An 11,404-nucleotide genomic window follows, 5' to 3' on the forward strand; every position below is an offset into this window, starting at 1 on the left:
AGAAAAAAGCAGCCGTAGAGTTTAGCTAACAAGTACACTAACATTAACATTAGATACTGTTAGTTAACACTTGTTAGCTGCTATTAGCAAACACTAACATTATGTAATGTTAGCAAACATTTCTTTAGCCACTGTTGGTAAACACTGCTCTTAGGTAGTTAGCTACTACAACAGGTGTAAAAGTCAATATTAGGACAGTCTAGCAGTTGTCCTTAAGTTAGGAGACTTTATTTAAGATTTTGTTAAGTTAGGATGCTCACTTCACACATTCACTTAAGAACTGTTCTATAATGGTTTTGCTAACATTAGCTAGCTTAAGAGTGAGAGTGCTGAGCACACAGCATGTCTTAGTACAGGACACAGGAATGTAGGAAGCTGACCAAAGTTCTGCCAGGTACCAAGCTTCCTCAAATGTCATTGGAGGACGGAACAAAAGAGGTGGGATTTAAGAAGGGTTGATTGATTCTGTGTACTCTGCTACTACCTGTTACTGTTTCTACCTGGACCTGTCTGTAACTGGCACCGTGTGGCTGCAACTGGTTATTAACTGGTTGTAACTGGTTATTAACTGGTTGTAGCTGGTTGTAACTGGTTGTGGTTTGTTGCAGTCCTGCACCCCCCGCTGGCAGACGTGTATCGGGAACACTGACGACACTCTGGGCTTCGCTCTGGGAGCGCTCTTCGTCAAGGCGACCTTCGACAAACACAGCAAAGAGATCGTGAGTCACACGTTCACACCTGAAAGATCTTAATCTGGTTCCTACAGCAGGGACAGATGGTCCTGGATCTGATACAGGTCTGTCTCATCACCCGTCCTTGTGTCTCTCAGGCCGAGGAGATGATCAACGAGATCCGCTCGGCGTTTAAAGAAGCTCTGGACAGACTCAGCTGGATGGACGATCACACGAGACAGGCTGCCAAAGACAAGGTACACAGCCAGACGGACAGACAGGTGGACAGATAGGTGCACAGACAGGTCAGAAGACAGATGGACAGACAGGTGGGCAGACAGGTGGACAGACAGGCTACCAAAGACAAGGTGGACAGACAAGTGGACAGACAGGCTGCCAGAGACAAGGTGGACAGACAGTTGGGCAGACAGATGGACAGACAGGTAGAGTTAAAGCTGCTGATTGGTCTAACTGTTTCTGTTTGTCCCTCGTCAGGCAGATGCAATCTACGATATGATCGGTTTCCCAGAATTCATCCTGGACCCCAAAGAGCTGGACGATGTTTATGACGGGGTGAGTGACAGCTGTCTGTCCATCATTCAGTCACCTGCAGACAGGTGGAGCAGGGAGACAGGTGGACAAGGTGGAGCTCTGCCGCCCCCTGCTGTCAAACATGTGTAATGAGCGACTGTGTTTTGTGTTTCAGTATGAAGTGTCAGACGACAGCTTCTTCCAGAACATGTTGAACTTCTACAACTTCTCATCCAGAGTGATGGCCGACCAGCTGAGGAAGACTCCCAACAAAGACCAGTAAGACCAGTAACACACACCAACACACACACATCAACTCAGGTGTCATATTCATGACACTTCAGACTGAGACCCGTTTCAGTCAGGAATCAACCTCAGCAACAAATCACAGCCAGGCCTGCAAACACAAATCGTTTGAATGATTAATTATTAAAGATTATTCATTAAGTGAAAAAGTATGAAAAATACGTCCCAAAATCTGTGTATTTAACTGGAATTGCTTGAATCCCAACCTGGGAGTCCATCATCTTTTTAATGCTAATAATTTAATCTCTGGGGGCAACAGGTAATGTTTCAGATATTTAGTTGACAATTATCAAGTTAAATTTTATTTATTTTAAAAGATTTTTATTTCTTTTAAAAAAGGATTTATTTTCAAAAGCTATAAAATGTGTATATTGGTCTACTGAGTAAAACAAGAACCTGTAGCTTCTGCCTAAATGCACTGATTATGTCTCCTTTATGAAGTAGGATAAAATGTCTTACTCTTTAAAAACAAAAAACTTTCAGTCCAACTCACTCACCTTACTTTTCTGCATTAGACTTGAATCTTTGACTTTTAGAAGCCCCACAAAAAAATGAAGTGTAAAATTATTGAGTAAACTGGAAGTTAAAATGTATAATGGTTAATATTTTAATATTTTCAAATAAAACTGTTAAATTTTTAAGCACCCAAATAATGACAAAAAAGTTTCACAGCTCCCTAGGAACAATTTTTTGAATATATTTTTCTTTTGAGTTTTCAAATCTTTTTTTTTAGTTTGCTACAAAACTTGTGAGTTTGAGTTTGCCTCAAAACTCAAATCTATTGCAGTGCGTTGCCATGAATTTTTGGAGTTGTCTCAACTTTTTTTTTTTTTTTTTTTTTTTGATTTGTCTTCTTGATGAGAGGAAATGAAAACAAAAAGATGACCTGTTAACTCAGCCTAAATACATTTATTTCTCATTTATAAAATATTTATCATGTGTATTTGCATGTGTCAAGATAATATAAGGTGATGCTGGGTAAAAATGGAAAGGAACGGTCATTTATGCACAAATGAACTGAATTTTATTGATATATTGATGTGGTTTGGGTCGTGGTAGTTTGTAATTCTTAAAAAAGTCCCCAGAAAAATAGTTTGGGGAAACACAACCTTAGAACCTGGATTGAGTCAGGAAAAACTCAAAAAACAAAACTTTTAACAGGAAAGAATATGTCTGGCCCAAACTATTAGAAAACAAAATCATCACCAGAGAAAAAAGCTGATTGTTCAAAGAAGAAGGAATTTTGGCTGATGAATCCCGTCTCCTTTGTTTTCCACACAGACTGCATGTAACCAAAGCCTGGACAGATCAGTGCTACTCAGAGTACAAACAAAAACTCCCAAAATCTTCCCTACAGATTCTGTGCTCATATTTAGGTGTCCGTTTATAGAGATGACTTCGGTCCTGATTCCTTCTCTTGCTCCTTTGTTTATCAGATGTATTCTGTCCTCTGTAGTCTTCTACCATTCGCTGTATGAGACCTTTTTATCATCAGAAGTTGATTCATTTGGTCCAGCAACATCTAGAAAGTCTAGAAAAGCTGTTTGATTAAATTATTTTTTTCCCATTGATGGGTCAACAGCCAACAGGAAAACTCTGAGATACTGAGCCTGCTGCAGAACGTGAAGCCCAAAAACACAGTGTGGTTGTGTTTGGATGGAGGTGAAAGAGGACAATCAATAGTCTCAAATGTCCAGAAACATGTATTAAGTCCATGTTATGTGAGTGAAGCAGTTTTTGGCTGAGTGTGAGGACCTGCAGACAGCCTCAGCAGCTCCTCAGTGAAACTCTGAGCTGGATCTGTTTGAGACATTTTGTAGATACTTGTGAATGCGACCCCTGGGCTTGTTGATGCACTGGTAGGACCACAGAATAACTCCTCTCCTCTCCTTGTCTCCTTTGCCCCCTCTCCTCTCCTTGTCTCCTCCTCTCCTCCTCCAGATGGAGTATGACTCCTCCTACAGTTAATGCCTACTACATGCCCACTAAGAACGGCATCGTCTTCCCTGCCGGGATCCTACAAGCTCCTTTCTACGCCCACGACCACCCCAAGTCTGTTTACCTCTACATCTACCTGTCTGTCTGTCTGTCTGTCTGTGTCCACCTGTCTGTCAGGGACTCCTTACACCTGTAACAACATTCATTAGACATCCTGACATAAGAAGATCGTTAATTTGTGTAGTTGAGTCCATTGTTTTGATTGACTGTATTGAAACTTCCTGAGCTCGTTCCTGCTCTCCAGTGAATGTTTAGCTCCTCTACTGTTCAGACTCCGCAAACATGTTGTTGTAATGAACGCTGCAGCCTGTAGGGGGCGCTGGCAGGACCTTAAGCCTGTCAGTGTCTGGCTTCTGGACTCTTTGGGTCTTCTGAGAACGTTTTTAAATTTTGTGTGTGTGTGTTTGTGTTTTCAGGGCGTTGAACTTTGGAGGGATCGGGGTGGTGATGGGTCACGAGCTCACACACGCCTTCGACGATCAGGGTGAGTCTGGATCTCTGGTCTTTTTTACTTCCTGTCACATGCTCACTTCCTGCTGGTGGTGATGATGCATTCACTACACTCTGAGGAGGTAAAAGTGAGGATTTATGCAGGAACACAGTCCATCCATCATGATACTGTAGTTCCTTGTGTTTACAGGAAAAGTTTACAGCAAACCCTTTTGTTAGGATCTGTTTTAATTATAAAACTTGACTTCTTGGGTGGTGATTAGGATGTTTAAAGTGTCCCTACGTGGTCGGTTTGATTTTAAATTAGACCCCAAATAAACTGACCTCCACAACATGCAGCCAGTCATTCTGACATTTACAAGGAAGTTATGGTGACAAGTTAACTGTAGAGAGGAATGGAGTTCAGTAACTCTCTCTGATATGTCTTGGTCTTTGGTAGAAAAACTGTCAGGGAAGTTACTGGAAGGACGTTATCATGTTTGTTTAAAACTTCTCAGTTCATTTTTAACATCCAAGGGGTGTTAACGGGTACAGACCAAACTGTGTCTGGACACAACTGGATAGACAAACACTTGATCAGAACAAGGAAACATATGACGTAGGGTAGTTGGTAAATTAAACAAATCCTGAAGGAAGCACATCAACAAAATCTTTAAGTGCAGTTGTTTGTTCTTCATTTAGAGAGAAATTTGACAAGATAGCTGATTCAGCAGAAAAAGTTCCATACCAGCAACAGCTGTCTTGGTTAGTTTACAAAATGCCTCAACAGCCAATAAGATTTCACTCTTCTGTGCAGTCTGTGGAAATCTATCTGAACGGGAGGAGGGCCAGACATATCTGCTAGAGCGAATAAAAGAGAAGCTTGCAAATTCATCAGGATCCCAGCGTACCAGAGCATTGTAAGGTGGTTAGTTTGATCTTCAGCATTGTTTTTTGAGATGCTGCTCAAAATGATTTTTGTGCTGTGTAGAAATGCTGAAACATTTCAGTTTTGAAAAATTCTGCCCTGGTTTCTGCCATCTTCTTTCACTCTAAACAGTGAACTATGGATACAAAAAAAAGTCACAAAAACTCCAAGGCGGTCTTTTTCACAATGAAGGCTGAATGCCAAAATGTTTTAGTTTTAGTTTTAAGTTCAAAAACAACCATGCCATGACAATAACAGCATTTTAATTGTTTTAAAAGAGAGTGCCTTGGAGTTTTCGGTTTGTAAGAGCACCTCAAACAAAATCAGTTTGGGAGGTTCCTACCCAGACTTTGAACAGTGAATATTAAATATATATAGTTTGTCATATTTGTCTCTTGTTGATGATGTTGATATGCATTTGCACCGTTTAGAAGTCACAGTAATAGAATATCATGAGAGAGAAGTGAGTGAAACTCTAAACAGTGAACTCCTGTCATCAGGTCGCGAGTACGATAAAGAAGGAAACTTGAGGCCGTGGTGGCAGAACTCGTCAGTGGAGGCGTTCCGTCAGAGAACAGAGTGCATGGTGGATCAGTACAGTCGCTACCTTGTTAATGGAGAACACGTCAATGGGAAACAGACACTCGGAGAAAACATCGCTGACAACGGAGGACTGAAGGCTGCCTACCATGTTAGTATGAACATGTTATATCAAAACAAATCAAATATTCTGTTCTGAGCTTCATTATTCTGAGGCATTCTGAACCAAACTCCACATCATATCCAATGTTTCTTACAAAAGCTTGACTAAATCCATGTTTTTCTCTTCAGGCCTATCGATCGTATGTCCAGAGAAACGGAGAGGAGAAGAGACTTCCTGCTGTCAACCTGACCAATGATCAGCTCTTCTTTGTGGGATTTGCTCAGGTGAGACAATGCTGTCAAACGGTAACAGTTCAACAGAACGGCATCCCGCAAAGTTCTTTACTCGGGCCACTTCTGTTTCTATTCATGACGTCCTGTTCGTCCTGATGTTATGTCATGGGGGCAGAATCGGTGTTTACACCTCTACTATAGAAGCTAATAAAGGGCTTTTCACACGGTATATTCCTAAGCATTTACCCTAGAATAACTTAGCTCCTTTTCACACACTTTTTACTAAGTCAGGGTGTTACGCTAAGCACAGGGCTATATGATTCACACTGAACTTCTACTAGCCCTGGGTTACATGTATGTTGGTACAGCACTTTTAGCTCTGGATTTAGTCAATTTTCAGGGGATAACCCCACAAACTCAGTACTGACCCTGCTCTGAAGCAGGGCCAGCTAGCCCTAGGCTAAAGTTGGGGTTAGCCCACTCTGGAATGTACCAGGATTGTGCCAGTGTTAAAGCCTAGCCAGGGACTAACAGCTCTCTTAGCCTGGGGCTAAGTGCAGTGTGAAAAGCCTTTACAATTAATATCTGCATGGCTAACTAAGCTAACTAGCTAATGGCAGCTGCAGTTAGCAGTAGTTAGCTGATAAAGTTACTGTTCACAACAAGTTAACAGAAAACTTGGGAATCAGGAAACTCTGTATATCACTGATAGGTGAGGCAGAGCAGCCGGAGGACATCAGAGGAAAAAACATTAAATATGATCCAGTTTCCCCAAAATTTGTGAATAAAATTCTAAACTTTTGTTTTTGGTGGCGCTCTGGTGGCATCCATGTAAGATGTAAAATTCATCGCATTCGGTGCCCTTTATCACTATTTTCCAAGCTGAGTTACTTTAGCTGTTGGAAACTGTAACTCCCTAACATGAACACCGTGTCAAACTTTGTGGGTTTTTTTCCAGGTGTGGTGTTCAGTCCGAACACCAGAGAGTGCTCACGAGGGCCTGGTGACTGACCCCCATAGCCCACCACGATACAGAGTCATCGGCACACTCGCCAACTCCCCCGACTTCAGCCGCCACTTCAACTGCCCTGTGGGGACGCCCATGAACACGGGGACGCGCTGCGAGGTCTGGTAGACAGACCGAAGAGGACCAGGGTCAGAGGGGGGCGGGGTTAATTAGGTCAGTCCGTTAATTAACAGCTCGCTATGTTAGTTAGGAAACTTGTCTGTTAGACAGCAAAAAATATTTAGTTTAACAAGTCAGATCGTTAATTGACAGGTGAGTTTCTTAATTAACCGGCTGATTAGTGTCTTAATTAGAGGACTTCAGCCTGTTAATTATCAGCAGCTTATCAGGAGGTGATCAAGTGTTCATTAGGAGGTGATCAGGTGTTCGTTAGGGGCGTCACAGGTGTTTCATACAGTTAATATAAATCTATTAATTAGAGACGATCAGATGGACTTCTGTCTGGAAGCTAAATGGACTCAGTGGACTTCACACAGAGACACGAAGGATTGATGACGATGATGAAGATGATGGTGATGATGAAGCCACATGGGACGATGTTGCTGATTTCTGCTTTATCACCGTTATTGATCATTATTATTATTATTATTGTTATTATTATTATTAATGGGCTTTGGTTTGTATGTGTGTGTGTGTGTGTGTTGTATGAAAGAGCCGTGTAACTCTCTCTCTCTATCTGATGACATCACTGTGATGACTTCATACAAAATTATTACATCATCAGTCATGGCCATGTCACTCAGAGGAAGCTGTCGTCAGATGAATTCTTTGATTAAGGAGCTTTCAGGGTGCAAATTTCTACCCAGATGTAGGGTTAATTAATCAATAAATTGAAATTTTAATTTGTTTTTTATTGATTATTTGCATGGTTTAGTAATTTTAAGGGGTAAGAAGACCTGAAAATTGACAAAATATCAAGAATTCTCTTTATAATTGAAGCCATTTTAAGGTATAAATTAATTAACGTTGCTCTCTAGTTATTTGTTACATTTTAAAGGCTCATTTTTATCCCTTAAATATGTTCTTACACCACGCACATAATCTGATATATAATCCCATTAAAATGACCTTAATAACATCAGTTTAAAAGAGTGAAATATGTTGATGTTCAGTTGTCAAACTGTAAACCACTCGACATGTCAACCCTCTGTAACCACTAACCATCATGCTGCTGGTGTTGTCATGGTAACGGAAATACAGCCTCTCTTAAAATAGCTTAAGAATTAGAATTATTCTAAACATGAATTTGAAAGGTTGCCTTAAAAATTTTGGGAAACGCCTTAAGAATTCAAAATATAGACAAAAAATACCTTAAAATCCCTAAGTTAACCCTGAAAACACAAGTTACACCTTCATCTAAGTCAGCTGTCTGGCTGTTATTAAAATGTATTAAATTATGCATTAATTATCCCCTTAAATTGTTATTAAAATACCTTAATTGCAAGGGGGTTTTAAAGTTTAAAAAAAGCATTTAGGGTCATAATGTGCACCTTAAGTTGTACCTTAAAAAGACCTTAATTTTGACATTTCTGTGCAAATTAAGGGTTTCACTTCAAATTTTGGGTTAATTATTGATTTAAACTCTGTTAAAAAATTACTACATGGCATTAAAACCATCGCTCAACTTCTGTCTTTAATCAGGTTTTTTGTTTGTTTGTTTGTTTGTTTTGGTTTTTTTTAATCACATACTCATTCATTTATCTGTTCATTATGACCATAACTATCCTTAATGACGACGCACACTGCAAAAGGTGTTGCTTAGTCAGTTGTTAAACCACTCTACATGTCAGCTGTCCGTAACCACTAACTGCCATGCTGGTGTTGTCATGGTAACCGATTACAGCCATAGAGACCTGCAGATTTCAGTGTTCAATTAAAGTTCATTGACATCAGTGGCTTCAGCAGTGAGGAAAAAAAAACAATCGCCTTAAAGATTAGAATTTATCATTAAAGTAACGTTGGAACATTTGCCTTAAAGTTCAAAAATGGACGCCTTAAAAAGAGGAAACGCTCTGATGTCTGACATGAACTGATGACCCTGAAGTCTCGTCAGACATCAGATCAAGTCGGTCTTTAATTTTTACAGCGAAGTCACAGATTCGTCTCACATGTCTCAACAACATAGAACACTGTCTGTTCTGAGGTCACATGACATGATATGACAGCTGTGGGGTGTTCAGGGACTAAAACGAGTGTAGGATGTTCATGAATTTAAAAGGAGCGCCAGGCTTTTGGGAGCATGGAACATTTGAGAACTAAAATGATCATGAGGTGTTCAGGAACATAGGGCATTCAGGAATTAAAATGAACATGGAGTGTTAAGTGACTAAAACGACCATGGGGTGTTTAGGAACTTAAACAAGTGTGGGGCATTCAGGAAGAAAAGCGAGCGTGAAGCACTCGTGAGCTGTAATGAACATGGGGTGTTCACAGACTAAAACAAGTGTGGCACGTACAAGAACTGAAATGACCATAGGACATTCAAAAACTAAAATGTTTATGGGAAGTTATGTAAACATGAAGCGTTCAAGAACTAAAACAAACATGGGGTATTCAAGAACTATAACTGCAATGGGGCGTTTAGAAACTAAAACAAGCGTCAAGCATTCAGGAACTAAAACAAAAGTGGGGTGTTCAAGAACTAAAATGACCCCAGAGTGTTCAGAAACTAAAACGACCATGGGGCGTTCAGGGACAAAAATAAGTGCAGGGAATCGACAGGTTCTGGTTTCCTCCTGTGCAGTGAGTCATACTGAGTAAAAAGTTAATAAATCAAATACTTTTATTCGGAAGTCTGAGACAAAAACAATTTATTTATTTTCTTTTTTTTTCACTGAAGTCCCAAAACATTACTTTTAGCGGTTTTATAAATTCAGACTATGAACAACACACGACTCCCTCTGTTGTTTGAGCCTTGAGAGAACAAAACTGGACCAGAAATGAAAATATTATATGAAGAAAAATGATTAAAATATTGAAGAAATAAAGTACATAACATATAATATTATGTAAAAATAAAGATTCTATTCTTAAAGAGTTTCACGCAGTGTAAAAGTGTTTCAGTTACATCACAGATTAACCCATCAGCTTTTAAAATGAACAATAGTTTAGTTTAAAGATGTTACCTCAACTTCATTACCCATAATCCCTTAGTGTTGCTGTTCAGTGCAGGGCCCTAACTCTGACAGCAGGTGGAGCTGTCAGCCTGCTCACTTGATACACTGCGCACTGTATTCTGTCTAATGTGTGGGTGACTGTGTGTGTGTGTGTGTGTGTGTGTGTGTGTGTGTGTGTGTGTGTGTGTGTGTTTGTGTTTGCTTCACCTCCGGATGACATCACTGTCATGATGACATCACCGTCCAATCCTGTGCAGCTCCTGTGTGTGTGTGTGTGTGTGTGTGGTGGTTTGTTCAGCAGAAGAAGAAGCTGCTTCCTGCCAAAGACGTTTCTGTTTCTGTGTGTATGTGTGTCTGTGTGTTGTACGTCTATCTTTGTGAGGACCTGTTTTAAACCACCGTTTTGAGGACGTCTTTGCCTTGTGGGGACACGACTTAAAAGGGCTGTTCATGTCAGTGAGTCCTCACAAGTATAGAGGTATAAGTGTGTGTGTGTGTGTGTGTGTGTGTGTGTGTGTCGGGGGTCTTGCTGTGTAATAGTCTGTGTGTTACAGTAGACGACAGTAGATCTGATGTAGAATAAACTCAGCTTGTTGAAAACTGTCTGTGTCCTGAAGGGGGCGTTGTTGCTCTGCTCGTCCAATCAGAGAGCTGCATAACAAACTGCTGTTGGATGGAGATGCAGATCTACAGAAACATAATAAACACTGAACATAATAATACCCTCAGTCCTGCTCTGATTATCTACACACACTTGTAACACGTCTGCTTTACAGTAAAGATAAAAATAATCAATTACATGTAAAAGTCCTGCATTTAAAAGTAGTATTGTAGTAAAAATACAGAAGTTTTATTAGTGAAATGTGTTTAAAAAATAAAAGTACTTATCCGTATATATATAAGTGGGATTTGTTCTAAGGTAAGAACAGAATCTATGAACACACAAATTTCACACAAATTACACAGTACCAAAATATTTTTTTTAACTTAAAATATTTTTAGTAATTATTTTCAAGATTTTAGAAAGCATTATGGACTTTAAAATAAATAATTAATTCAACAGCATGATTATTTATAGCTTACAAATAATTTAAAGAAAGAAACATCTCAAATCGAGCAGATTTCCAAGCATATCTTTATTTTTTTTAATATGTATTCAGTAGTCCGGACTGTTGATGTTAACTCTCTTAACTTGCACCATCAGTCAGTCAGTTGCCATGGTGATCTCCCTGATCAACACTGAGAAGTAGTCGAATATAACTAAGCATATTTACTCAATATTGCGCTTAAATTTGAGGTTCTCGTAGTTTAATTCAACTTTTCAGCTGATTGATATTACTTCTCCACTAAATCTCAGAGGCAAATATTGTACTTTTACTCCACTACATTTATTTGATAAAGTTAGTTTCTTTGCAGATTCATATTATTAAAGATATAATCAATTTAAAAATATATTTGGGTTTTTTTTGTTTTTTTTTTACAGATTAATTTACCCAGCAGTCTTTAAAGGCATTAAGCTTCA

At 39.5% G+C, this 11,404-nt stretch overlaps 1 protein-coding gene across 3 annotated transcripts in view; it reads left to right on the plus strand.

Moving 5' to 3' along the window:
• Positions 1–8,391, plus strand: part of ece2b (endothelin converting enzyme 2b) — a 34,366-nt gene extending 25,975 nt beyond the window's left edge. Inside the window, exons 11-19 of one of the 3 annotated variants that reach the window (XM_084717695.1) lie at positions 609–719; positions 830–928; positions 1,167–1,244; positions 1,378–1,481; positions 3,450–3,560; positions 3,923–3,990; positions 5,364–5,554; positions 5,695–5,790; positions 6,698–8,391. In XM_084717695.1, the coding sequence (XP_084573821.1) occupies positions 609–719; positions 830–928; positions 1,167–1,244; positions 1,378–1,481; positions 3,450–3,560; positions 3,923–3,990; positions 5,364–5,554; positions 5,695–5,790; positions 6,698–6,874 (1,035 nt within the window). In that variant the 3' untranslated portion in view covers positions 6,875–8,391. Of the gene's footprint in view, positions 1–608; positions 720–829; positions 929–1,166; positions 1,245–1,377; positions 1,482–3,449; positions 3,561–3,922; positions 3,991–4,752; positions 4,861–5,363; positions 5,555–5,694; positions 5,791–6,697 lie in introns of those variants that run through there. The other 2 variants (XM_084717696.1, XM_084717698.1) reach the window with 2 other exon arrangements.
• Positions 8,392–11,404: the final 3,013 nt, after the last annotated feature.

This window comes from Lutjanus erythropterus, chromosome 4, assembly GCF_056507025.1.
Source record: "Lutjanus erythropterus isolate fLutEry1 chromosome 4, fLutEry1.hap2, whole genome shotgun sequence".
NCBI lineage: Eukaryota > Metazoa > Chordata > Actinopteri > Lutjaniformes > Lutjanidae > Lutjanus > Lutjanus erythropterus.